This window comes from Mycteria americana, chromosome 14 (assembly GCF_035582795.1).
Source record: "Mycteria americana isolate JAX WOST 10 ecotype Jacksonville Zoo and Gardens chromosome 14, USCA_MyAme_1.0, whole genome shotgun sequence".
In the NCBI taxonomy this organism is placed as follows: Eukaryota; Metazoa; Chordata; class Aves; order Ciconiiformes; family Ciconiidae; genus Mycteria; species Mycteria americana.
Genome location: NC_134378.1, coordinates 16,214,429 through 16,241,967, shown reverse-complemented (window position 1 = coordinate 16,241,967; position 27,539 = coordinate 16,214,429). Strand labels below are relative to the sequence as shown.

General features: G+C 51.4%; 2 protein-coding genes across 2 annotated transcripts in view; both read left to right on the top strand.

The window, feature by feature from the left end:
- LOC142417153 (peroxidasin homolog) overlaps positions 1–15,753 on the top strand; it is a 46,667-nt gene extending 30,914 nt beyond the window's left edge. The window contains exons 12-23 of the mRNA XM_075517529.1: positions 889–1,047; positions 2,394–2,506; positions 3,757–3,913; positions 5,368–5,476; positions 6,229–6,386; positions 7,660–9,163; positions 9,621–9,755; positions 10,408–10,616; positions 11,522–11,636; positions 12,001–12,094; positions 12,440–12,557; positions 13,928–15,753. Of these exons, the coding sequence (XP_075373644.1) occupies positions 889–1,047; positions 2,394–2,506; positions 3,757–3,913; positions 5,368–5,476; positions 6,229–6,386; positions 7,660–9,163; positions 9,621–9,755; positions 10,408–10,616; positions 11,522–11,636; positions 12,001–12,094; positions 12,440–12,535 (2,849 nt within the window). The 3' untranslated portion in view covers positions 12,536–12,557; positions 13,928–15,753. The remainder of the gene's footprint in view (positions 1–888; positions 1,048–2,393; positions 2,507–3,756; positions 3,914–5,367; positions 5,477–6,228; positions 6,387–7,659; positions 9,164–9,620; positions 9,756–10,407; positions 10,617–11,521; positions 11,637–12,000; positions 12,095–12,439; positions 12,558–13,927) is intronic.
- A 454-nt stretch (positions 15,754–16,207) lies between these two features.
- Positions 16,208–26,273, top strand: SRMS (src-related kinase lacking C-terminal regulatory tyrosine and N-terminal myristylation sites). Its single transcript, XM_075517266.1, has 8 exons — positions 16,208–18,014; positions 20,194–20,315; positions 21,181–21,347; positions 22,298–22,436; positions 22,872–23,030; positions 24,004–24,185; positions 24,360–24,516; positions 24,881–26,273. The coding sequence occupies exons 1-8, from the start codon at positions 17,659–17,661 to the stop codon at positions 25,072–25,074; spliced, it is 1,476 nt and encodes a 491-aa protein (XP_075373381.1). The 5' UTR covers positions 16,208–17,658; the 3' UTR covers positions 25,075–26,273.
- Positions 26,274–27,539: the final 1,266 nt, after the last annotated feature.

The window sequence follows — 27,539 nt, the reverse complement described above, 5'->3', positions numbered from 1 at the left end:
GTATTCCAGCTTCCACAGCAATAGCCCTGATGCGGAGTTAAGAAGAACCAGTTGAAATTCTCCTCCACCAGCATCTTCTCCATCTCCTTTAACCTGTTTTCCTCCACTGCCCAGATTTCAGAAGATATCTCTTAAAGATGTGGAAAGGAGCGCAGTGACAAGAAGTAAGGTTAATAACTGCTTTGTAACCAGGTTTGCTAGGTCACTCAGCAATCCAAAGAGCAACCAGGCTTTACAGTGCTTTCACAGAAGGCATGCTAAGAACAAGAGGAGGAGAAGTGATGGAGCATCGCTCATTCCCAAAGCCTCTTTTGACAGGGTGGGGAGGATTCAGATTCCTTTTGCTATTTGGGATGAATAGTGTCCTTATTTGGAGGAAAATGGAATATTAAAAAAAAAAAAGTTGCTAAACTGAGAAGTTCTAATAATTTTGTTTGGGTTTGGTAAAGCAATTTAATTTTGAACTTTTCTCCTTAAATAGAGGAAATATTGAAACAACGCAGTTTCCAAACCAAAGAAAATGAAAATACCAAATGCTAAGTGTTTCTATTTATTTGATTAAGCAGCCAGTTTGGATAATTGAACACAGATTAGCTATCCATCAGGTATCAGTAAATCTGCTGTTTGCACTAAGAAAAGGCTTATGAGGAAAGAAAAAGGGTACCAGCTCCTTTCCATTTGCTTAGATGAGACAACTCAGTCATGATCCTGGGTGTGGGAAGAGCAGCATCTGTCCTGTTCCTCACTTAGCAAGATGAAGGTGGTATTTCGGGTAGCTGATGTCATGTTGGGAAGGAAATGAAATTTTTAACTGTCACACAGATACCTCCAGTGATGGGAAGAGAAATCTCACGGACATTTAACAAATCGCACTGCTTGTTTGACCAGGTGGGCCACTGCCGAATGACCGGAGGCACAGCATCCTCTCCACGGGTACCCTGCGGGTGATGCGGGTTGCTTTGCATGACCAAGGCCAGTACGAATGCCATGCCATCAGTGCCATCGGAGTGAGGACCCTCCCGGTACAGCTGTCGGTGACCCCACGAGGTAAGCTGGTGAGGCTGTGGGGAAATAAGGGCTGGCAAATGGGTTTATTAAGTTAACATGATGGTATATAACACACTGTCTGACAAGGCAGGGAATTGCCCTGGTTCCTATGGGATGGGGTTTTGCTTTTGCCTGGGAGCAGGCATCTAGCCCCGAGAGCTCCATCAGTTGGTGGGAAACTTTAAAGAGGTTTCCAGAGTGCCAAGATTTGTAAATTGGAAGAAGCTGCTTCAGTTTTCCTTGAAAATTTATCTGGTAGTCTAGAAAAAGTATAACCGTGGGAATGAAAATCATCTGGTGTGGCCAGGGAGTGGGGTGGTATTGGTTGGCACCTGCACAAATAAACACTAGGGCAGGGTTATGTGATCAGAAATGACCTTTAACGCCCATCAGACGAGCTCTGGCCAGTTTGAGTGAAAAATGGGGCCCTTTAAGGTGTTTGGGAGCTGTTATTAAGAACATTATTTTGGTAAATAAGGAAACAAAGGATTTATGTCTGAGAACTTACAAAAAATTGTGTTAATTAAATGCTTAGTAATCTTTCATTTTTTACTATTTTTGAGTTTTGGCTTTCCTACAGAATGAATTGTAAGATTCTTTTTAAAATGAAATATTCTGAAAAAAACCTGATTCCTTCTCAGGAAGATTTAACTCTGGCTCCAGATGCGTTTGTCTTCAACATTAGCTACCGGGTCATAGGTTCAACCTAAATTTAGGTATTCTAAAATCAAGCCTATGTAAAATACAAGTCGCACAGGAATGCTTTCATGTTTTTATTTTCTTTTTTGTTCCCATATAAATAATCGCTCTAAATAAGCAAACATCCCCCGCTTGTTCACAAACGTGGCAGAATTTTACTAATAGTAGACTGAAGGGAAGGAAACTATCTAGAAACATGAAATTAGTGATGCTTCAAGCACAGAATTCACAGAATACTTTAAGACCAGCAAGATCAATGTAATGATTTAATCTGACTTGACTAACGCTTGCCAGAGAGCCTCATCCGATAAGTCCTGAATCAATTCACGATCCTTGTTTCAGCTAAAGCATCTTTTCTAGAAAGCCCTTGAATTAACGATGTTAAATGACAGACAACCCAGCACATTCCTATGTAATTGCCCCGAGTAGAGACACAGAGGAGCAGAAAATAATGAACAAAAATTACAAAGGACTTGGTAGAGAGACAGAGAGCACGGGTAAACCGACACCCCTTTGAAGGGCCCTTGCAACAGCAGAAAGAGCCCAGCAGCTCTGGTTTGCCCATGCTGAGATGTTTTGCATGCAGATTTCTCTATTTTCCTTGTTGCATTTCTTGCTCTTGTGACTTTTTTCCCCGTGTCGCACAGTGATACCCGTGTTCCTTCATCCCCCTCAAGACGTGGTGGCAGAGACAGGCCAGGATGTTGCCATTACCTGTGCCGCCCAAGGAGATCCACGGCCCACCATAACCTGGGTCAAAGTAAGAGGTGGTACCATGTACTCAACAGACACCGGGAAGCAGGATGGCTCTTCCGTAGGGGCATTAAACAGCTCTCTCGTTAAACACCTCTCCCAGCTCAACTAGTTAAAACAGTTTGTGCAATACACATGGAAGGAATTGTGTTTGATGAAAACTTAAGGACCAACATTTCCACTGATTTGGGGTTTTTAATGGTCTAAAAGAATGTTGCTCTTTCTCAGGCTCGAAGCCTTGCAATGCACATTCCTGTTTTCTCTTGTTCTTACTTCCAAACGAGTAACTTGAAGCCAGTGACCTTCCAGGATGTTAGAAACGCTTGATTGACTATTCCTGGAAAAAACTGAAAAATGGATTTTTTTCTAAGTAGTTTGTCCTTATTTCCAGGATTCCCACTGGTGGAACTGGATGATGCTGGTTGGCTCCAGCTTTGATGGGGCAAAGCCACGATCCCTCACAATGCTGCAGCCTGGCTGCTCTTTTCAAGAATTCATTAGATGAAGCTCTTCAGACTTTTTCCTGCTGTGCCGTAGTACAATACCTGTGACCTTCACTGGGACCTGCCCTGCCTTTGAGCACAGTCAGGCACAGAACAAATTAGAGGGGAAAATGCTTGAGCCTCAGTTACCCTGCAGAGGTCTCGTGGGAGGTGACCTTGCAGCTTGCCTTGGGCTCCAGCCAACAGTGGGAGCAGAAGAAAAGAGCCTGGGAGGGCAGCAGAAAGATGTTAAGAAATAGGAGAATAAACAAGTAAAACCTGAAGCCACCAGCCAGGTTGAGAGGTGGGGTTTGAGCGAGCTGCTGCTCGCAGCGCTTTGATCAGCAATGCTGCCCAGAGCCAGCAAAAGCTGGTATCTACAGTTCAAGGCCAGCAAAAATCCATCAGTTTCGGGTTGTCCCAAAACCGAAGGCTTTTAGACTTATCTATGTGACAGCATCAGGGCACAGCACTCGCTCCAGCCAGCCCATCTGTAAGAAGTACAGAGAAATGCATGGGATGTCTGTGCCCTGCAGTGTGTGCCTGGAGGTGGACCAGAGTGAAGGAGCTGAGCAAAGACTTCCTCGCAGTAGGTCCAGGCAGAAGCAGATGTCCTTGGATGGCTTTCTGGTTTCTTTGGAAGAGCAATGCTAACATCTGGTGGCCGCATTGGTTCATTGCATCCATCTGTGGGTTTGCTGAATAGGCTGAAGGCTGGGGTGATGGGAAGCTTTCCGTACCCTGACACGTTTTCTGTCTTTTGATGGTGCAACAGGAGGGCATCCAGATCACAGAGAGTGGCAAGTTCCACGTAAGCCAAGACGGGACCCTTTCCATTCAAGACCTCGGCGTGGCTGACCAAGGCAGATATGAATGCATAGCAAGAAACCCCTTTGGCTTCACCTCCAGCGCCATGCAGCTCACCATCACTGGTAGGGTATCTCCTGTGGTTCTCTTGAGTCTTCTCTTGCTCTTGTGTAAGGAGGGACTATGCTGTGTTGACATCTACACTTTGAACAGATAACTCCTATTTCTTTAGCTTCTTTGCAGACAGGTCCCTCGCAGGTGTGATTGGAGCCGCTCAGTTGTGAAAGCCCACGCACCTCCCATCTGCTCCTTGCTGTTTTCTCAGCTGAGCTGCAGTTGCTCCCTGCAAAGCCAAAGGTGTTGTCTTAAACCGCCTCCTGCAAGCCGAGCTGTCGGCGTGCGTGTCGTTACTGCCTCTGCTGGGAGGGAGAAACTTATTAAAATGTGCCAACACGCTCGCAAGTCATCGTCTGACCGTAACCTCGCGCACCAGGGGAGGGAGAAGGAGAACAACGTTGTCGCTGCAAATACAGGGTTTTAAGTGTTTGCTCAGTCCCCTGGGGATGGGAAATAAGTCACTCGTTTTCAAGCTACTGCTCTGTGCATTAGGGGAGCTGTAATGAATAAAGAGGACTAGCACTCAAACCAGAGGTCAAGAGTGGAAATTGTACTTCTTGGAGGGTAAGGAAGAACTGGCAAGGGAAAAAAAAATCAAAGGCAAGCAATAAGGTTAAAAATATAAGTAGAGGGCTATTCCTCAAGCACGCAGGAATAACCAGCATGAATAGTGAGTAGCTTATTAGGTGAATTTAGTGTCATTTTCTGTACAGGGATTGTGTGCAAGGAGCTGAGAACAAGCTGAAATTTCTCTGTTGTTTGAAATTATTCATAAGATAATTTCTGTGATTTATTCTTGATTGGTACCTCATTTTCCAGCTGGCTGTTGCATACGCCAGTAGCCAAATGGGAGCTGGTTTGTTCAGCTGTGACAAAGGCCCTGGCTTAAAAAATGCATTCTGTAGTAATTTTTGAGAATTCATGTGTTTACTTATGAAGGTATTCAAACAACAGCTTTCTTTTTTTGTTTTAAAATGATGTATCTGATGTGTTAACGCTAAATTTGAACTGAATTAGAGGTGTTCCACAAATGGAAAATTAATGTATGAGCAATACATTCAAATGAATTTCATGAATTTTAGAAATTTCCTTTGTGGGAAGTAAATACATTATTTTGGGTTAACTGGCTGTGATTTTTTTACATTTTCTTTTTCCAGTTTAACGACCAACCAAAACAGGCATTTATTTGCAAAGCTGTACAGGAGCAAACTCTGCATATGTGTTCCACAGCCATCTCCTGAAAAAGTCACCTTCTTTTTCAGGCAGTTAATTTCTTCTTCAGAATATCTGTTTTTTAAAACAAAAGTGTCGTGGTGTTTATGTTGCAAATGGAAACGGAGTTCGACCTGCAGTGGAGTTACTATGGGGCTTGTACAGATACACAGATTTTCCTGAGCTTGAAAGACAAATTAATATCAAAGTAGACTGAGACTTTTTTGTTCTTTCTTTCTGCTTTGGAAAGCCACAGACGTTGGTCGGAGCGGCGACACGTTTGTAGCCACGTCGATACGGGAAGCCATCAGCAGCGTGGACCACGCCATCAATTCAACACGCACTGAGCTGTTTAGCAAGTAAGTGTGTGAAGCGCCGCGATCTGAGACTTGAAGCAGAAAAGAGATAAAAGAGACACTGCATGAAACTTTCTCAAATCTCATTTTATCGTTGACAATCCGCAAAGGAAAGCTACGGTATTGTTTCGAGTATTGGAGGTTGAAGCTGCACCACGTAGCTGTAAGGATGTGATAGGGCTTCATAACAGGTATTTGGGATTCTGGAAAAATCTGATACATGAATATCACTTCTTATGTCACTTATATCTGCAGCATGCATTTTGTCAGCTGGAGTCGGCTCCAGAGACAGTGCATAGAAAAGAAAATACTCAGCATAGTCATTTTATAAATGCAACTGACTTTGTGTAGGGTGAACAGAAATAATAATATAATAATTCTAACCATTTCCTCAATGAAAAATTACTTCCTGAGTGAATGGTAATTCCCTCCTCTTCCACCCCAATATATGTTTTTATTGAAAAGATAGGTAGTTTGTATTAAGCCCAACATCTCTGGGTTTCAGCTGTTGAAAAGTGAAAAATAAATTACGATAGCAGAAAAAAACAGATGCTGAGGAAATAAATATGTGTATTTTCCTAGGAAAAATATCCTTTCTTTAATCACCTGCAATATGCGGGCAAGCCACGTCATTCTGATACACTGGTTTTGGTGGTCAAGCACCAGACCAGGCTTAGAGCCTGCAGAGTCTCATTGCTCTGAACAGAGTCTATTTATTTTAATGTCGCTGTATCGCTTCTAATTCCTTGAAACAGACGCCCCAAGACGCCCAATGACTTGCTGGCTCTCTTCCGTTACCCCCGGGACCCCTACACCCTTGAAACAGCCAGGGCAGGTGAGATCTTTGAAAGGACCTTGCAGCTGATTCAGGAACACGTGCAACAAGGTCTAATCGTGGATATGAATGTCACAGGTAGGAGAGATTTTATTTCCCTTCTTAACTTTGTGCGTAGGATTAAATTACAACAACAATGTGTAGACATCCAGAAAGTTTAAAAAGTGCAAATTTGGGTATGTCAAGAAACGTGTTGTCTGGGTTGCAATGCTGTCTTACATCTCATGGTTTTCATAACAGCCGGAGGGCTGGTCTTGTGGTTACCATACCAACCTGGTACTCAGGAAAGCGGTTTGGTTCCCTGTTTTGCTAAAGATTTCCTGACTGGCTATGAAAGCCCTAATCTTTAAAAATATTTAGCCATCTAACTCACAAAGGAGTACCTTTGTGGATCTGAGGTTCAGTCCCTCAGCAGCATGGTCAAGAGATGTTTCCTGCCCTCCAAGTGGCAAGGAGAAAAATACTGAAAACTCTGAAGTATTTTGGGTGCTGTATCAGAGGAAGGGGGATACCACTCCTCTGTCTCTCTACTACTTTGACCTCTTAGCTACAAACTCAGATGGGTTCCAGCCATTCAGGTTCCTTTTATCGAGGCAAGATAGCAAGCAACGAAGCAATGCAACACCAAAAATACCTAGTGAGGTCCAAGCATCCAGCAGCTGGACTCCAAAACTTGGTAGCTGGGACTTCCTTTATATACAACAGACATTCCCATACACTGCATGTTTCTACCTATACGTGTGAGTCATCATGTAGCAGGCATGTACAATTGGGGCCCGTAAATATTTGTGCCTGCCTGGATCTATTCCAGGCTGCCAGGAGTCTCTCTCCAGGCTGCAGGTCTCGTCTGGGCTGGTCGGACTGCCAGCCTCTCCTCCTCGTTGCCCTGTCAGCATCCACACGGCACAGCATTATTCAGCATTTTCGCATGGCGTAGCGCCCTGGCAGTCACCCACAGCTTCCCTGCTGCTTGTCACGTAGGGTTTGGATGGTTGATGGTGCTTGAGGTTGCAGTAATAACCCAGAGAGACGTAAAATAAACCCAGGATGGAGACCAAGACCACCCCCACAGTTTGGTCTGTCAGTCACAACATTTCTGGTTTCCGCCTCTGTGCAGTTTATACTAAACTCTTTTCCCCTTCTTTTCTTCTCTGTGGGCCTGTTATGATGCCGTGCTTCATTTAACTTTCCATAAATTATATAGCAACACCATGATCAGAGACCTGGCCTTCCCCTGCCACCCTGACAGTCCCAGCAGCGGGTTTCCCACAGAGCCCTTATACGGGATGGTAGGAACCAGATGGCTACAGCGGCCATGGTCTGACCTGGTGCTTTGCCTTTACCTTTGCAGGCTATCGGTACAATGACTTGGTGTCACCTCACTACCTGAACATGATTGCCAACCTGTCGGGCTGCTCTGCCCACCGCCGCACGCCAAACTGCTCGGATATCTGTTTCCACAAGAAGTACAGGACCCACGATGGGTCTTGCAACAACCTCCAGCACCCGATGTGGGGTGCATCTCTCACAGCCTTCCAGAGGCTCCTCAAACCTGCCTACCAGAATGGATTTAACCTCCCCCGGGGGTTTTCCTTGGCAGAAGATGCCAGGGACCTGCCCCTTCCTCTGCCGCGCCTTGTCTCCACCGCCATGGTCGGGACTGAGACCATCACCCCCGATGACCAGTTCACGCACATGCTCATGCAGTGGGGGCAGTTTCTGGACCACGACATGGACCAGACAGTGGCAGCCATTAGCATGTCCCGCTTCTCAGATGGAGCACCCTGCAGCGAGGTTTGCAGCAATGACCCGCCTTGCTTCTCCATCATGGTCCCTGCCAATGACCCCCGCGTGAGGAACGGGCGCTGCATGTTCTTTGTCCGCTCGAGCCCCGTGTGCGGCAGCGGGATGACCTCCCTGCTGATGAACTCCGTCTATGCCAGGGAGCAGATCAACCACTTGACGTCCTACATTGATGCCTCCAATGTTTATGGCAGCACAGAGCAGGAATCGCGGGAGTTGCGGGATCTGAGCAGCCAAAATGGGTTGCTGAAGCAAGGGCAAGTTGTGCCCAGCTCAGGGAAGCATCTCCTTCCCTTTGCTGTAGGGCCACCCACTGAGTGCATGAGAGATGAGAACGAGAGCCCCGTGCCGTGCTTCCTGGCAGGAGACCACCGTGCCAATGAGCAGCTGGGTCTCACAGCCATGCACACGCTCTGGTTCAGGGAGCACAACCGCATTGCCATGGAGCTGTCGGCCCTCAATCCCCACTGGGATGGAGACCTCCTGTATCACGAGGCACGGAAGATTGTGGGTGCCCAGATGCAGCATATCACCTATGCCCAGTGGCTCCCCAAGGTCCTTGGGGAAGCTGGGATGAAGATGCTGGGTGAGTACAAAGGCTACAACCCCAACATCAATGCGGGTATTCTCAACGCCTTTGCCACTGCTGCCTTCCGCTTCGGGCACACCTTGATCAACCCCATCCTGTACCGGCTGAACGAAACCTTCCAGCCCATCCACCAAGGCCATATCCCCCTGCACAAGGCCTTCTTCTCCCCTTTCAGGATCACACAGGAGGGTGGGATTGACCCCCTCCTCCGTGGGCTGTTTGGGGTTCCTGGGAAAATGCGGGTCCCCTCCGAACTCCTCAACATGGAGCTGACGGAGAAACTCTTCTCCATGGCACACTCTGTCTCACTGGACTTGGCCGCTATCAACATCCAGAGAGGGCGAGACCATGGCATCCCACCTTACAACGACTTCAGGGTCTTCTGCAACCTCTCATCTGCACAGGAGTTTGAGGACCTCAGAAATGAGATAAAGAACTTGGAGATCAGGGAAAAGCTGAGGAGGTACTGTAGCCTGGACTTGGAAGCATCAAAATCGCTGGAGATCAGTCAGTGAAAAGTTTCTGCTCCTCCCAGGACACCCATCAAATAACCTTCCCAGATATTGCTACCCACAGATGTTAAGATAGGGTAATAGCTGTGGTTTAAGAACGGGGTAAGACAAATGAGGTCTCTCCAAATGATCAGTCTGGTTCTGAGTGGAATGTCATCAGGGACTGCTGTGGTGTAGGTTGGGAGCAGATTGAGCCTTGGAGCTATTTTCCAGTGAGACTAAACTGCATCCTATCTGCACTGGCTGCCTCTTTCCAAGGCAGACCTTTATCCCATTGGCTTTTAGATAAGACCATTATAAATATTGTCCAGATGAGTTCCTTGCATACAAATTCCTATGATGTGAACAGATTTATTTTATCTCCACTCTTTGATAGTATTTTTTTCTTTAATATCTTTTATCCTGCAGTTTATATGGAACTACCAAAAATATTGACCTGTTTCCAGCACTGATGGTGGAGGATCTTGTCCCTGGTACCAGAGTTGGACCGACGCTGATGTGTCTGTTAATAACGCAGTTCAGAAGGCTGAGGGATGGAGATAGGTATTCTCATCAGAGTCAACCCACAGTCTTTTGTATTCTGTTTGGGGGATTTGCTCCATACTGGGAGGAACAGAACCTGTAATTTTTGGTTATTTGTTGTCTTACAATATGAGGAAGGGTCTCCTCTGTCCAGTGCATTTGAAAAAGGACTTGCCACAGTTACTGTCAATGCATCCTTTCCTGATTTAATGACTCTCATTTCACAGCAGGACACTGGGCACCGTTGAGGATGTGCCCAATCTCTCCTGAAAATATCTGCTAGAAAATATCTGCAGGAACTTCCTTCTAATTCCTGTTTGCTGCTTGTGTGAATGACGCACGTCTTTGCCTGGTGATGCACTTAGGGCAGGAGCACTGTTCACCCGTGTCCCAACCTGCTACAGCAGAGCTGTCTGAGCCTTGGGATTCCCCTGCAGGGGTCTGTACCTGCAGGTGCTGGCACCCTGCAGCTCCAGCCAGCAGCTCACGGGGGTTCCCGGGTTCAGAAAAGGGCAGTCCGTGTTCGCAGCCGCCTGACACCAGAATAAAAGCTCCTTTTGAGGGGTGTGGGTGCTGCCACACAGATGTAGGGGAACTCTTCTCCCTCTCGCAGCCTCACTCCCCATCCTCCTCTCCTACTCCTGAGTCATGCTGTGATTACAACCCACTGCAGATTTTGGTATGAGAATCCTGGAGTCTTCACGCCAGCGCAGCTGACTCAGATCAGACAGACGTCCCTTGCTCGTGTCATCTGTGACAACAGTGACCACATCCAGCAGCTCCAGAGAGATGTCTTCCGGGTGGCGTTGTATCCGCAGGGCATGGTCGGCTGTGAAGAGATTCCTGCGGTGGACCTCCGCTTGTGGCAGGACTGTTGTGAGGGTAAGGAAGGAGGCTGCTCTAGCACTGACTGACGTGGGGATGGCTCTGGGTGGCATTTGTCACATGCCGTCAGCTTATATGAAATGCCAGGAGCTATTTTCATGCTACACCATGAGAACCATGTGTCAACAAATGGATTCAAGGAGGAGAATAGAATAGAACAGAATAGAATAGAACAGAATAGAATAGAACAGAATAGAATAGAACAGAATAGAATAGAACAGAATAGAATAGAACAGAATAGAATAGAACAGAATAGAATAGAACAGAATAGAATAGAACAGAATAGAATAGAACAGAATAGAACAGAACAGAACAGAATAGAATAAAGTAGAATAATTTCAGTTGGAAGGGACCTACAACGATCATCTAGTCCAACTGCCTGACCACTTCAGGGCTGACCAAAAGTTAAAGCAAATTATTAAGGGCATTGTCCAAATGCCTCTTAAACACTGACAGGCTCGGGGCATCGACCACCTCTCCAGGAAGCCTCTTAGCTTCATTGAATCTGGCCGAAGGTCCGCCTAGCCGAGGGCTTCTGTCTCTGGCAGCAGCTCATAGCTCATGCCTGGGGGAGAGACTGAAACAGAACGTAGGCGTGGTGATCCCCACCACGTATCACTTTACAGATTCATTTGGGAGTCTGTAAAACTCCTCCATTAAACCACAGATCCTGCCATAGTCCCTTTGTGCTATGTTCTGGGTACAGATGTCCAGCTGAGACATGGGAATCCATGCGTGATGCATGCCCTGTTACACACCTTTGTTGCCTCCTCCCCTCCGGCATAAGAGATGTGTCAAGGGTGGATGGTGAAGGAGGGCAGCGCTGCCTTGTGCTGCCTGCAGTCCACATGGTTCTGCTTTAAACACGAGTGCTCACCGCAGACTTTCCCTTCCTTCCCAAGACTGCCGGACACGCGGGCAATTCAGGGCTCTTTCTCAACGGTTCCGAAGCAAGAGGTCTCCTGGCTTCAGCTACCCAGAAGAAAACCCTGCCAAGCATAAGCCTGCCTTCCCCAGGTGTAGTATCACCACTTCTTTTACCTCTGTTTTATGAAGCATAAGAAAAGTTTTTAATAACTCAGTCCATTGAGGCCTTTGAAAGTGGCATTCTGCAGAGGTCTGGAGGTCAGGGGGTGTTTCAGTAGATAGATGCTGAGCTCGGTCAAAGTCCTCCAACACTTTAGTGCAGAGCCCGACTCTGATATTTAAATATCTGGGCTGAGTGGCTGTTTGGTTGGCATCTCTTGGCAGATGAATCTGGGAGTTGGGCCCTTCTGTTTGATACTTACTTGGAGGCTGATGTTGGAGAAGGCAAGAGGATTCTCTCATCCAGGAAGCTGATGTTTGCATAATCCCTTTCATTTTTTATCCCTGACCCCAGAAATGAGGCGCCTTCTCCAAGCCCTTCCTCCGGAGAGCATCTCGAGTCCCTTGTGGCTGAACTGGAGAAGACAGTTGCTTCCTTACAGAAACAGGTAAAACTTTGTGCCCCAATGTTTGTCTTCCATGGAGTCACCCCAGGAGCAGGATTTAGCTCTTTGCTACAGGCAGCCTCTGTGACTTGTGTCCTCCAGAGCCAAGAGCAACCCTGCGATCACAGGGAACTAGCAGCAGGTAGAGAAGAGGTAGAGTAGGGAAAGAAGAGATGAAACAGAGCTCTGTTTGCTCAGACCTCTACAACTGGAGGGTAAAACGCAAGTTTGAGCCTCGGTGAAGGTAACTTGAGCCAGCACTTTCTTCTTGTATTTGGGACAGGTTAAAGATTATCTGTGCAATGGTGTAGCCTCCTCTTAGAGCTGCTGTTTTCTCATCCCCACCAGGTGAATTCACTAGAGAGCCAGCTGAGGTGGCACCACAGGAACACCAGCACGCATGGACAGGGGAAGAAGACTGGAGACAAATGGAGGAAAAGATGACCATGTTGACTGTTCGTATAAGGTCAGTGTGTTTGTTCTGGGCTGGGGTTCCAAGAGGTGGATCAATGCGGTGCTGCTGAGCGTGCAGTGGGACGCCTGAGCAGTCTTCACAGATAGAGGAGGCTGTTGCAGAAAGGAATGGAGCAGTCCGGTGATGAATAGGACAAGAGGTGTAATAGGCTTAAATGCAGCAGGTTAGACACTCATTTCTGCCAGTAATGATTAGTGACTCACTGGAATGGGTTGTCTGAGGACGTTGCGGCGTATCCATTCCTGGAGGTCTTTTAAGAACTGGTTTGGCAAAGATGGGGAAAGACATAAGTATAGGATGGACTAGGTGGACTGGGTGAGGTCTCTCGGGCCTATTCTCCTGGGATTCTGGGTAGGTTTCTTCTAGCAACACTTAATAGCCCAACCCCAAATCCAACAGCCTCCAAAGGACCTTTGTGGGGAGAGATCTCACGAAGCGCAGTGATGGAGTAGATGGACTGGTTCCTCCTCAGGGTAACAAGGACATCTGGGCAGATGGAGCAATCCATCATTTGCTTACATATTGGCAGAGGTTTCCCCCTCAACGTCTGAGTCATTGTGCACCTCTCTCCTGAAGGCACCAGTCCTCTGTTTGCTCAGCTCAAGCCAAGGGAGTGAGGACGTTCAAGTGCACGTTTGAAGTCCCTGTCAGCGCCTGCCAGCCTGGGGACTCCTGCTGCTGCTCAGCTGGCGCAGGGTGCTGGCAGAAAGCTGCAAGGCCCCTGGCCCCTGTGTTTAGGGGCACGGAAAGCGCAGACTGAGCTCCCTTAGCCCGCTCTCCATGGAGATCCCTGCAGCCTTGAAAGAGAGCATGAACAACTTGCTGGCAGCTGCTGGTCTGGAGGAGGTGTTTAATGGTTTTTATGTGTTGCAAGTGATTACTCCAGGGACAGGAGCAGAGGAGTTATGCAGAAGTGTTGTTCTGCCAGGCAGTCTGTACTAGAAGGAGCATCCTCTGGAAGTCAGTTTACAGGAGAGGGCAAGTGAAGGCTGGTCTGTGCTGATAATCTCAGCAGAAAGCAGAAGGGGAAGCCTGTAGACTGGCCACACTATTTCCCAGTCTGATTTCGTGTGTCGGTCCTTATAGATTTTCCAGTTGAACAGCGATCCCCATTAGAAATTTGACATAGATTGCAGTGTGACGCATGTGAGTTGGTTTTTCCTTGCCATCATTTGCAGGTCCTTGAAGAGCACCCGAGGGTTTACAGGGTCCCTGAAAAGTATTTCTGTGGGTTTAAAGGGCTGTTGCTATTTTCATGCTGCAATCACGCGTGCCCCAGACCTGCCAGGCGCTGTACAAACAGCTCACTCTGCCTCCAGCTGCCTCTCATCGAGTTTTTCTGCTTTCCTGTTCTATTTCAGGTGCCCTGTGACCTGCACTCCTGCTCTCCACCAGCCAGTCCAACCCACTCCTACAGGGCGCAGAAACAGCAGCCACGAGACCCCACGATGCTCTGCCTCCTCTTACACCTCCTGTACCACTCCCTGTCCCAGGACGACTGTACTTCTGCCTGTATTGGACCTTCTGCACTGACTGTCTACGAGCCCCTCAGCCCCTGGACCATCGCCTCTGGGGATGGGCTCTGCCCTCTTTGATGGTGACAGACCAGCAGTCTGCCGAGACGCCACTTTCTTCCTTGGTTCCCAGGAAATGGAGAATAATTGAAGCTGCTTTAGTGCCACTGTTCTGCTCTTCTCCTCTTCCCACGCAATGCTGTTGTCATCCACCACCCCTTGTCTGAAATGTCCCATGGGCACCCAACCGAAACAACTCATTAAGAGGCAAAACTTTTCTCAAAATGCACTGTGGTGCCAGGAAGCATCTGGAGAAATCTGAAAAAAAAAAAAAAAAAAAAAGAAAAAAAAAGAAAATTAAATAAACATGAAACCCAAAACAAACCCCCAGCCATCTTCTCATGCCAACAGAAAGCAAGAGGAACCTCAGGGCCCTGGCAAGCACCAGCAGCGAGGAGGTGAACCCAAGGCCCGGGGAAGTCCCCCGGCTGTTTGGGTGCTTCAGGATGGGATGCCAGACGAGCAGACCGTGGCCGCCCGCGATGCCGAGATCAGCCGCTGGGCTTTGCCAGTCGTTGGGTAACGAGCGGCTCATCCTCCGTTACGTGACCCTGCAAGTGACCTACCGTTACGTGCCCAGTGCTCAAAAACATTTTCCTCGGCATGACCTGCGTTCTCCAACTTTCTGCCCCTTTGAGGGATTAATTGGATTTAAGTTTATCTTCCTTTTTTTTTTTTCCCCAAAAGGCTCTTTGCTGGGAGATGTATTTTGAGTGTAAACGTAACAGGACCTGGAACAGAACCTCAGATAATTGGATGTAATGGGTGCTCTCATTAGTGGAGGGGAGCTCCTGGTTTCTGTCAATTAGTACGGGAGAACACAATGTGCAGTATTTGACATACGGATGAATGCAAAGTGCTGTTTGTGTTTATTGCTCCCAGGTGCTCTGCAACTAAACCAGGACTATGTAACCAGCTCTACTGAACAGGTCTTCTGGTTTTGTTGCTCTTTGGAGGTGCTTTTTAGTGGTGCTAGAACTAAAGTCCCTGTGTATCCACCACAGCCCCAAATCTGTGGACAGATTGGTTTTTAATACATCCTTGTAAGCTGGTCCCAGGGACTACAGAGAAAATACTTGATCCATTAGATATCTGTGCCTTCCTTATCTTTCTCACTTTTCCTGTGTCCTCCCATCTTCCTTCCCCCAGTGCAAGGACCAGAAACTTTTGTGAACGTGCTTGTTCTTCTCTTCTCCCCCCCCCCCCCCCCCCTTTTTTTTTTAGATGTGTTATAGTACCGAAGGGATTCAAAGCAGCAGGGATGCTCCTGGAACTTAATAGGAAAATAAAAAAGATACTAGAAAAAGGTGGTGATTTATCAGCTGTTTCCTGGCGTGGGACTCTGAGCTGTGCGTGTGTGTCCTGTGCAGACCCAGGTTGGCAGTGATGAGTGTGTGCTATGCATGTCTGGTAAGTTCAGCTCAGAGGCAGTATTTAGTCCTCAGGGATGTTTGTCGTTTTGAAGTACTCTTTCATTTAGGTGCAAATCAAGATCCAAAGCCTTGCATGTTATAAATCATCTGCACTTGTCTATTGCTTGTACCACTAGAGAACCTAATCTGGCAAAGGTCAATAAAGGTAAATCAGTCCCCAGACTCCTGCAAACCACAAGTTTACCAAGTCCTCATTCAAAACAGTAAGGCATAAACGTTTGGTGCTTGATCTAATCAGATAATCTCTAAATGCATAACCAAGCAGCCCATTTTCCTCCGGCTGGAGCGTGACGTGAGGAGCAGACTTGTCAGAAGCGCTGCAGAAGGACAGCAGAGGGGATGTCCCTTCCCCACGTGTTGCAAACCCTTCTGCGCTCCATCCTCTGTTCGCCCCATGCTGAAGTGGGGAAAACACCCAGAGAAATTGCACATCCCTGCGTGCCAGCAAGAGCGAGGCTGCGTGCTGGGCGGGTGGGGGAAGATCTCGGGGGAATTACCCATATATTCAGGTGCTACTTTGGTAAATAGGGAGCAGAATATTTTGTTAAAGACTCCCTTTTTTCCTAGTTCCCATCTGTTTTCCCTAGTTCCCAACTCAGCAACGTGCAGAGCACGCTCGTGGAGCGCTGGGTACTCCTGCCCTCTGCCCTGGGCTTCTCTGCGTGGCAGAGGGTGGGGAAAGAACTGACCCCAAACCCAGATATTGAAATCCAGCTTTTGCAGGTTGATTGGGTGTCATGGGACACCCAGGATGGCAGGACAAGGCAAGCCCGGAGCTGTTGACCCAGGGATGGGTCCAGTTTGTTCTTAATACACCATACGGTTGCAGTCTGCAGCCCAGACCCCTACAATAAAGTTTCCTTTTCCTTTTTTTAAGCAGCCTCTTTCAAAACCCAACTGCACACCCAAAATGAGCTACTCAGACCAATTACAAGCAGAGGAGGATCAAAATAATGGGCTCAAGGCCAGGAGCGGAGTTGCCAGGCACAGAATTCCCACTAATTAGATGAAACAGTTAAGTGACAAAACCCAGGCAGGGGCTGGGGGGGGCTGGAGTTGGGATTTCTCACCGGAGCAGCAATCTTCAGGCGGCTTAAAGTGCACACGCAAGATGCGAGGTGGAAATCTCCGTCCTTTGGCTGATGTGTGTGGTTGCTGGGGTTTGGCAGAGGGGTTGTAGCATGTCTGCATCCGAGTGTGACTGGGACTGCGAGGAGCGTGGGTGTGCTGACGGCAGCGGGAGCCGGGGGTTGTGTGCCAGGGCTGGGCTCCGGATGCCACGCAGACGCCTGGGGCTGATCCAGACCCTGCAGCAGACGAGGACCTGCTGATGCTGAGGGGGACCCATCCCTGCCAGAGGCTGAGCAAGCACCAGATCCTGGTGGATCTGGGAAGTGGCTTCCCTAGAGATCCTCTGCAAATGGGAATTAATGGCAGGAGCAAATGCTTTAGTGGGGTAACCCTGGGAGGTCATTGCAGACCAAAAGAAGAAAGGATCTTGCGTTACAAACCCCACGCTATCCACCCAGCAAATATCCAAACTACTTCAGATCTCTTCTAAGGTTATTTCCTTAATTCTGTTTTAACTCTCACACATTTGTGGATGCAATTATTTTCCTATGGAAAAAAAAAATACCCTCCCACACAAGTGAGATCAAGACTATTAACTGGAGTCAGCCACTTGTCACAAGAGCTGCTTGAAGAAGAGAGAGCTGTGTTTACCGGTGCTCTAGTAACAAGCAGGAGAGCACACTTTAAAATAGTAATTAAAAAAAAAAAAGCCCTTCTCCTTCTTCGAGAGTGGCGAGCCCAGCTCCAGCTGTGCCCGTCTCCCAGATGTGCCCGCGGGTTTAAGCATGGGACTCCCGCCTGCAGACTCATCCCGCCTGCAGACTCGTCCCACCAGATCAACCAGTTTCACTTTCAGAAATAGGAAGTTCGCCGGGAAGGGCCAGCAAGCGCCCAGACGCGCGTGAGGGACGCGGGACGGCGGCATGTGCCGCCCGGCCGGCGGCATGAGCCTGGGATCGCCCTTTCTTCTGGCCTCGAGAAGCACGGTGGCATAGCCCACCGCATCCGCCGGGGATGGAGCAGTTTGTCCGGAAGCGTTTGACCTTCCTGACATCCTTCTGGAACAAGCTCCGTCCCCGCTCCGTGCCGGAGAGCTGCTCGCTGGGGTATCTTGGTTCCGATTCCGTTTCGCTGCACTCGGAGCCGAACTCCATTTCCTTCATCCCCAAGTCCTCTCTTTTTATCGCTTTATACGCTTTCACAGCCCGGAGCGCGGAGGAACTGAGCGTAAGCGCAGGGGACAAACTGCGTGTCCTCAGAGAAGAAGGAGAGTATGTCTTAGCCCGGCGGCTGCTGGGGGAGCCGGCCATGGGCTACGTTCCCGCTGCGTACGTGGCCAACCTCAGCCAGGGCACCTCCGCTCACCGGCCGTAAGTATCCCGTGCTCTGGACCCGCAGGGGGATGGAGGCTGGAGCAGGGTAGCACGTCCCTGCCCAGGGAAAGGCAGCGCTTGCCCTCTGCTCCGGCAGGGAGCACGGGCTCCTCGTCCCCTGCTTTTGCCACCAGCAGTGGTGGGACTGAGAGGGGACCTTCCCCCCGCCGAGCGTCCCTGCCGTGAAGCTCCTGCAGCTCACAGCAGTAGGGTGGAGATATTCAGCAGCACGTCCTGGTTGGGGGATGCCCCGGGGGGCAGAGATGCTGGTTCCCCTTCATCACCCTTGCACAGGGTGAGGTGGCTCCAGGCTGGGACGGGGGTGCCATGGTGTGCATGGGTGCAGCTACGGTGCCGAATAAATGGACTCTCCTGCTTGTCCTGGCTCCTCTTCCTCTTGCCCTGCATTACAGAGGAGGTAGCAGGGAGGGAGGGAGCTGGGGAAGCTTCTGCCTGAGCCCTGCCAGCTCCAAAAAAAACGGGAGCGTGGGGAGAAGCAGTTTGGGTTGGGATCTGCCGGGAAGCCCGGAGCCCTGTAGGGCCAAGCCACGCCGCTGCCGCTGCCGTCCGCCTCCTGCTCATCCAGGGCTGAGGGCTCCCTCCCTGCCTCTCCCACCCGACGTGGAGCTCGGGCTGATGTCTCAGCCCTGTCTCAGCCAGGGAAAGCCCAGGCTCATCATTGCATAAGGCAGCCTGGTCCTGACATGCCAGGCAAAGCGCCCCGAGAAACTGCTGCTCCCTCTGGGCCAGGCCCTGAGTCACGCTGAGCGACAGCGAGCGCGCGGACGGGGTGGGTGCAATCGCCCTGCAGACCCCGCCGGCTCTCACCCTGTGCTGCCCGGGAGCAGGGTAAAGGAAAGGAGCGGGGGGGGGAGCCTGGGAAGGGGCCCCGAAGTGCAGGGGCAGCGATTGCAGCCGGCGGGATGCGAGACACCCTCCCTCGCTTGCCTCCCTGCGTGCGCTTTGGAGAAAGGGAAATCCAGTCTGGTTTGGACCGTGCTGGGACCACACCGGTGCGGACCACGGGGTCGGCTCGCTGCTTTAGTCCCCTCGCACAAAAGAGCTGGGCAGGCTGCAGCTGAGCGTGCCTGCGTGTATGCACGTGTGCGTGCACCCTGTGCGCGGCTCGTGCCCGAGGACGGAGGCGAGGGGGATGCCGCGGTGCGGGAGGGCGGTTGGCAGCAAACGCGCGGCTTTGCAGCCGCAGTGAGCCGCGAGCACTCAGACTCTGCGGAGCCGCGGGTCGGAGCTGGGTGGTAATTTGTTCAGCTGTGCAACCCCATCACGTATAATTTCCTGCACGGCTTCTCAGACACTGGCAATCCCAGTGAATGACGAAACCTTCAGCTTCTCACGTCCCGGCTGTATTAGGCGGGATGAAACAGCCTCTTCCCCACGCTCCCACGTGTCCTGCTGAGTCGGGACCCAGCCAGCCAACCTGCCTTTTCTTGCTGGAGATTTGGTGACAAATCTCGGCGCTGACTGGGCACAGAAGAGGGCTTTGGCTAGTTCCTCCCTCCTGGCTCGGTGCTGCTGAGGTCCCCAACCAGCGCTGCCATGTTTGGAGCAGCAAAGAGCCATTCCCAGAGATGTTTTCACTGATGTGATTTGCTCACGGGCTCTGAGAGCTGGTTGTGCCCATGAGCTGCAGGTCCAGAAGTGCAAAGTGATCCTGTGCCCGTAGCTGCTGCTCTCGTGGCAGGACACGGGGGTGCAACCCCGCCAGAGCATCTTCCACACAGCACCAGGTGGTTGGTGCTTCATTTACCGCAGGCGCTCACCTCCCCGCTGCCCTGAGCCACGGGTGTAAACCTCCTGATGTTGGGACGGAGCTGAGACCTGGCAAGGTCGATACAGGGGTGACCAGACGGTGCTGGAGGAAACGGTTTGCAGTCAGCAGGTTGCAATAAAACGCAGCAAATGCCTGCAAAACCGATCTAATGAAGCAGCCCCGACGCAGGCCGGCGACGGCGTGCGTGGCAGCCGCGTTAACGGGCTCCGAGCCGTGGGCTGGCTGCCGTGCCGCTCGCTCGGTGGCTGCCGGGGGTGAGCAAATGGCGGGAGGGAGCTGCTCCCCCTCCCTGGCTCAGAAGGTGCAGGGGCCCCTGGGGTGGATGCGGCCCCGTCCGGGCACCATCTCCTTTCACCGCGCTGACCCCTCCGCTCTGCCCCCCAGCTGGTACTTCAGCAAGATCAGTCGAAACGAAGCCGAGCAGCTCCTCCTCTCGCCTCCCAACCAGCACGGCTCCTTCCTCGTCCGGGACAGCGAGAGCAGCAAGGGCGAGTACTCTCTCTCAGGTAATTTTGTGGCAATTATCCAGGGAAAATGAGCACAGGGAGAGGAACCAGGCTGTTCCTTAGGGGCAGCTCCTGGCTTGGTCGGCACGGGGTGAAAAACACAGAAATACGTTTAAAGCGCTGTACAGCACCTGGTTCAAGTGAATTGACTGCTTTCTAAGAGAATGGGCAAAGCTAATAGATGCAGGTATGGATTGCCGAATTACTGTGGCAAAGGAAAGTACGTTGCTCCTGTCCGGGGTACGAAAGCCATAAACACTTCACAGCAGCTTAATGATGGTTTTGTAGCACTAACTCCCAGGATTTCATTCCAGCGGCTTTTGTCATCTGAGGGTTGCCTAAAAATACGCTGCCACTCCAGGTTGCTAGGGCCTGGGCTGCTCCCACGTACCGAAATCTGAATTCAGGGAGTTTCGGACGAGGCAGCGCTGTTATAATCTGGTCCGATCCACGTCAAAACAACCTCAAGAAATTCAGAGCAAACCCCGCATCCCGCCCATCGGCCCCCCGGGCTGCGGCATGCCTGCGGGAGATCCAGCCGCCGCTGCTTTATCCACCTCGAGCACTCACGAACTCGGTCACAAGCAGTTGGTTTGCGTGGGGAATTATCCCTGCTAATAAAGCATCGCCTCTCCAGTCCAAACGAGCCCCCGCACCTGCGGCCAGGAGCCTTCTGAGCCAGGAGGGGGGAGCAAAGGGGGTGAGGGGGAGCGGGATGTAATACCCCAGGGGCGAGTTGGGTTGCTTTAGGGTGAATTAATAGACCAGGAGCCTGGAAGGGAGAGAGGGTGAGAGCCAGCAGGGAGGTGGGGAGGAGCCGGCGATTGCACGAGCTGAGTTTTCCCCCGCCTGGGCTTCCCCGCAGTGCGCAACCACACGAAGGTCAGCCACTTCCGAATCTGCAAGAGCCCCGGGGGCAGCCTCTACATACAGAAGGGGCATCCCTTCCCCGACATGGAGGAGCTCCTCGCCTTCTACACCCACCACTGGAAGGTCATCCAGAGCCCCTTGCTGCAGCCCTGCAGCCCCGCGGTGCGTACACCGATGGCGCGGCGCGGCCAAGGTCCCAAGGACGTCCGGGGTGGAAAAAAGGAAAGAGAAATTAGGGGAAAATAGAAATAATTAGTCTATCCGTTTGGGATTTGAGCTTTTTTAAGCTAAATTTAAAATGCACCATTAGGATAGCTGCCAGCGTCACCTTTTCTCGGCCATGTTAAGGCCGGGGCATGGCATTTATATGTATTTTGACTGGCCAAAATGCACAGGCTTTTCTGAAATGTCTTCTCCACGTTGAAGACTAGAAACCGCATTGTTACAAATCCCTTTGATACTGAATCTGGAAATACCTGCGCCTCCGATTTTTTTCCTAGAGTATTATAAGACCACATTGCTTTTATAGTTTTCATGCCAATTAGGGTGGCACTCATAAATCCAATTAGAGTATTAATCCCAAATTGCCGACTCATTTCCTGATTAGAATTCCATCCACCGATTATGACTTAGAAATAACAATTAAACATGTGAATAATTCGAGAGTGAAATTGAAAGGTGTAAGATAAAAGAAATGCTTAACGAGCTGAAGTCTAAATCAGCCATTATATGCAATAATACTCATTTACTCATTTTTATTTATTGGTGGAAATGGAGAAAAGCCACCTTTGAGCTCTGATGAGGAGTGAATTATGACTTGAATTCCTGATATTTCATGTAGTCTCCAAAAATCTCCCCCCTCGCACACGCTGGCTCCCAGCAGAGGTAACACAGAGGCTGCCCCACATGCTTTGTGCCCCACATGCTTTGTGCCCCCAACGAACATTTAGCAGAGGGAAAAGCAATGCACAGGCTGCGACGCCAGTGCAATGCAGGTGGTGGAGCACCACGTCCTGCTCACCCCTCCGTGGCCACCGGGCCTTGGTGGGCACCAAGAGCTGGTGCAGGTCGGTCCATCGGGCTGGTGCAAGCGTGCAATGGCCGTTTCACAGACCCCCCCTGAGAGGGACGGCTGGGAGCGCCCGCGCTGGGAGTTCACCCTGCGGAGGAAGCTGGGCGAGGGCTACTTCGGAGAGGTGTGGGAAGGACTGTGGAGGAACACGGTGCCTGTGGCCATCAAGATCATAAAAGGTAGGTGGAGGAGCAGATGTTAACGGTGGCCTACTGGGTCTCTCATTCCCTGCCACATCGTTCACCCACATAGTCCTCTTGGTCACTGTATCTGTCTTATCGAGCAAACTGTGGTAGGACCTGGCAAGTAGCCACTGGACTACTTCTGTGTACCCACCTAAGCTTGGGCTTCACTTTTATAAAATGGCTCCGTCCAATAGGTTTGTGATAAGTCCAATCCCGATGGGACTATGATCCTGAAAATGGGATCCAAAGCCCCGTGGAAAACATCTCTTGGGTGTTTGGATCTGAGACAAAGGGCGTGCAGACACGAACTTTGAAAGCAGAGGTGGGCTGTGAGGAGGAAAAAGGTCCTCATCCCAGTTGGAAGTGCTGAGCTCCCAACATCCATGTGAGAAAGTAGCTCACAACGGCCGTGTTGGCTTTCTCCCCCAGCCGACATGAAGGCAGAAGACTTCACCAAGGAGATTCAGAACCTGAAGCGCCTGAGGCATGAGAAGCTGATCCAGCTGCATGCCGTCTGCTCGCTGGATGAGCCTGTGTACATCATCACTGAGCTCATGCGGAAAGGCAACCTCCACAGCTACCTCAACAGTGAGTACCGGTGCCGGCACCATGGGGAGTGGGCTGCTGGGGCAGTGCTGCTCTGCAGGTGCTTTCCATGCCCTGGAATGGCCCTACAAACCCAAGTGAGGACCCTAAGAGAGAGTAAGCCTGGTTTCCATCCCACTTAGATCAGCGGTAACGCAGAACAATCCAAGGGCGCTTGGTGGAGGTGGTCTTGGGTGACCCCAAGACCCAAAGACACGGTCTGGCATGATCCTTTTGGTGTCCGTGTGGGTTGGGTCCCTATCAGTCCCTGGGAGCCCAACTGTGCTGGTAGGGACCTTCATCCATCCTTCTTCACCCACCAGTGGGCTGCCAGCTCCCATCAGTGGACAGAAACCCCTCTGCTGTGTTTGGGCAACTCTGCCTTTGTTAGGAACGAAACGGCCGAACCTGCCCCTGGGCCCGGCGGCATGGTTTTGTTCACCTGCAGAGCTGGTAACAGGCCATGGTCCACTCATCACCTGGCCATCAGTTTATTTTTCTTGGCCTGTCTTTTCCTGACCCAGTAATCAGTCTTGAAGAGAAACAAGACAAACAGCTCCCACCAAGACCTGTTTTTCTACTGGGTACACCCCCATCCTCCCCCACACTGACCTCATTTTTGGTTGGGGCTCCAGCAGCATTTGGTGCCGGAGGAGCTGGAGTTTGCAGGTGGGACGGGTTGAAAGGCTCGGCTGGAGATTTGCATGGTAGAAGGCCACCTTTAGCTTTGAACGAGCCACAGACCCTGCGTGCAGGGTGCTCTTCAGAGCTCACCCTGGTCCCATTCCTGAGGAGCACATGGCTGTGCTGAACTTCTCAGGTGGCACAACCAGGACGGTTAGGCAGGACCTCCAATCTGAGGTTTTACATGTTCCCCTGGTCCCACGTTGCTGGCACAGGGTCTCCTTCCAAACCAGAACACTCAAAATAGATGTTGCTAGATTGTGCCCAACGCTTGGATCGTCTGGGTTAACAGGTCCTGAAGGGAAGTCCCTGGACACCTCCCACCTGCTCAACATCGCCTGCCAAGTGGCAGATGGGATGAGGTACCTGGAGGAGAAGCACATTGTCCACCGGGACCTGGCAGCCAGAAACATCCTGGTGGGAGAGGAACTCACCTGCAAAATCGCCGATTTTGGACTTGCCCGGCTCCTCAAGGTTGGTCAGTGGGATGCTGTGGTCCCTCCCATCACCCCCGGCCACCAAGCTGCCCCACGCTGCAGCTGTTCCCCCGCCGTCCCCTTTCCCAGCCCACAGCCCCAGCAAAGCCCCAAAAGCAGCGGCTGTGTTCATCATACCAGCCCTCATGACCCATCTCCCATTGCTTTTCAGGATGACATTTATTCCACCAGCAGCAGCACCAAAATCCCAGTGAAGTGGACAGCCCCGGAGGCAGCCAACTACCGCACCTACTCCCTCAAGTCTGATGTCTGGTCCTACGGGATTCTGCTCTACGAAGTCTTCACATACGGACAGATCCCGTACGAAGGTAGGGCTGCCAGCCCCCTCCAGCACCACTCCGTCCACACGCCGGGCAGCTCGCCCATGGTCCCCAAAAGCCAACATGCCATGAATTGTGATATTGTCCCTTCCACAGGGGATGTGGAAGCAGCTCCTAGAGCATGAGCAAGTTATTGTCCACTTTGGGGATCGCTTAGAGGGATTTTCAGTGCCTGCAGAGGGGGTGCAGGGCTGGGGGCAGGAAGGTGGCATGGGCTGGATGATCTCCCACAGCCTCTCCTCTACCAGCCTCGTGGCACACCGTTTCACAGCAGTGCCAGTTGACATCTTGGCCCACTTCAGAGCATCCTTTGGGGACATTAGATTCAGGGGCATCTTCTCCTTCCTTGCAGGAATGACAAACCAAGAAACCGTACGGCAAATCACCAGGGGCTACCGCCTTCCCCGGCCCAGCTCCTGCCCTCCCGAGATCTACAGCATCATGCTGGAGTGCTGGAATGGCAACACAGAGGAGCGTCCTACCTTCCTGGCCCTGCGGGAGAAGCTGGGCTTCATCTACAGACGGCTGCTCAGCTCCCTCTCCTGAGGGACCCCTTCCCACCATCCTTCCTGCACAAGCCCCTCCAGGCCAGCTCTTGCCAAGAAGCTCCTTCCTTCTGGTTTGCCCTCTGACAGGGCTCCAAGGAAGGCACATCCCCTGCAAAAACAGCCCATGGTCCCTCTCGGTCAGGATGCAGGGAGGTGGCCAAGGGAAAAGGCAACGAGTTGTGGAGAACTCATTGCCAGCGCTTGGCTGTGTAGCAGTCTGGAAAAGCTCCATGGTAGTGAAGGCATCACCCAGAGTTTACATCTTCATTCAGCCAGTAGGGTGGGAGGTCCCTGCCGCTCCCCACGCCAACGTGAAGGTTTGCAGTTTGTGTTCAGTTGTGGCTCCGCTTGATTTTTCTTGTAGTGTGTGTCCAGTGTATTTATCAATAAATGTGTGTGCATCCATCCACGTGAGTCCTTGCAGGGCATCGCTGGACGTTCAGCCCTCACCACGCTGCTCCGCTCCCTGCCCATGAAGCAATGGTTTGCAACCAGTCCCGCTCTTGCAACCACAGGTATAACCATCTCTGTGTCTCTTTGGTCTCTGTTCATCCAGGTGTGCGTAAAACCGTGTGCCTCTGCCACCCCTTTCCCAGACAGCAGCCCTGCTTGCCCCGAGGACCCTGCACAGGCAGCTCCTGCCCAGGCTGCTGCGCTCTGGCTCCTTGTCTTGCTCACCATTGTGTAGTTATTCCAAGAAAAATATACGTCTGCGTTCAAATATTTCACGCCTGCTTAGCCCAGGTGCAGGCAGCACTCAGCGAAACGCTGCTTCGCCCTGTTTTGCTCTTCATCTCACCCACGGTGCAAAACCAAGAGATGCTCCCACCACCTCCAGCTCCTGGCCGAGCCCCTCTCGCCGGTCCCGGGGTACGGCAATACAGGAGGACCTTGAGCACCTTGTCCCCCGAGCCGGGGGGAGCGTTTGCTCCGGCCAAGCACTTTTTGTCCAACCCCCGTGCACGCTCTCAGAGGCCGGGCTGTCCTTGGCAGCGGTGGAAGGCATCACTGGAAAGCAGCACCGGGAGCAGTGCCAAGGCCCTGGGGCCGGCAGCCCCCCTGGGGCCGGCCCGAGCGGGGCTGCTCGAGCCCTGACACGCTCGGGGCACCGGTGGCGGGGAGTACGTGCCATGGGTGAAAGGGGCTGCCTGGGCTTAGGTTTCCACCCGACAAGCCCATTTTGCCTGTTTGCAGGAGAAGGGGTGACCGGTAGGACTGAAACAACAGCAAGGTTGGACTATATAACGTTAATCGAGTTTATGCAACACTCTCCCTGTCCGAGCAGCACCCGTGCTGTGCAAAATAGCAGAAACGAGCTGGCTGTTAATTGAGCAAGTCTCCATGCACCAGGGGCCTGGAAAGGGGAGGCGGGAACGTGGTTGAGGTGTGTGATAAATTCTGATCTGGCCGTGCTTCCTCTGAAGCTCGAGCAAGGGCAAGGCGGCTGCTGAGCCCTGGGGAGCTGCAGCCGTGCCCCAGGAAGGTGGCAGCTCTGGGTGAGAGCGTTCACAGCTGGAAAAAGCAACAGGTTGGGTTTGCCACGGTGTTTGGACGTGGCTGCAAGAGGAAACCCTCATCTTGCAAAGCATTTTGCAGCCTGATAAAACATCCGAGCAGAGGACACACGTATGCGCAGCCCAGGTCCCTCCTATGAGAAACTGAAGACCGAAGCCGTGTCCGGCAAGCGATGGATTTATTGCACGCCAGGAAAGGGCTGGGACACGCGTGGTGCAGGGCTGTTGCAGCACTAAAGATAGTAAATTTGCAGGTCTGGCTGCCACCAGATGGAGCTAAAAATTAAGCAGGAGAAGAAGGGTGTGCGTGGGGTGACCGGGGCCGTGGGGCTGGCGTGGGGACATGGCCGGGGTCCCTCAAGAAGCCGGGGGGGGGGGAGCCCAGATTTTCTCACCTTCTCCCAAGATCTCAGCCTGGGCTGGGCACTGCAGCCCCCCCCCGCCCCCCAAAACTGGGGCCGCTACAGGGACACTGGACTCTTCCCAAAATCCATCCCACAAAGGCAGAGCTGCTGGGGCCCCCGTCCTTTCCGAACCCCTCCAGGGTGGCCTTTGCAAATAGTGTTGTTAAAGGCATTCGCCTGCTCTGGTTTCAGCCTGGCACGTGGCCCGTTGGCGGGATCAACTTGACCGAGTGGCATTTGAAAACAGTGTCAGGCTAATGCAATGCATTTGAGCTGCACAGTTTGTTTCTATTTTTAAGGTCCCACATTGGCCTTTGAAGGGTGCGGGGGAAGCAAAGCTGCTGAAGTAAAAAAAAAAAAAACCAAGTTCCCCCAGCAGCAAGAGGCAGGCAATGAAAGGAAAGAGTTCACAAGCCGGGGCTGCGGCGAGAGCTCGTCCGAGGGCAGTGGGGTGGCACAAGGGCCGCTGCAAGGGCCGAGAGCGAGCGGAAAGCACCGGCTGGTTTTTTGCCCAAATATGTGAGTTAATGAACAGTCAAAACGCG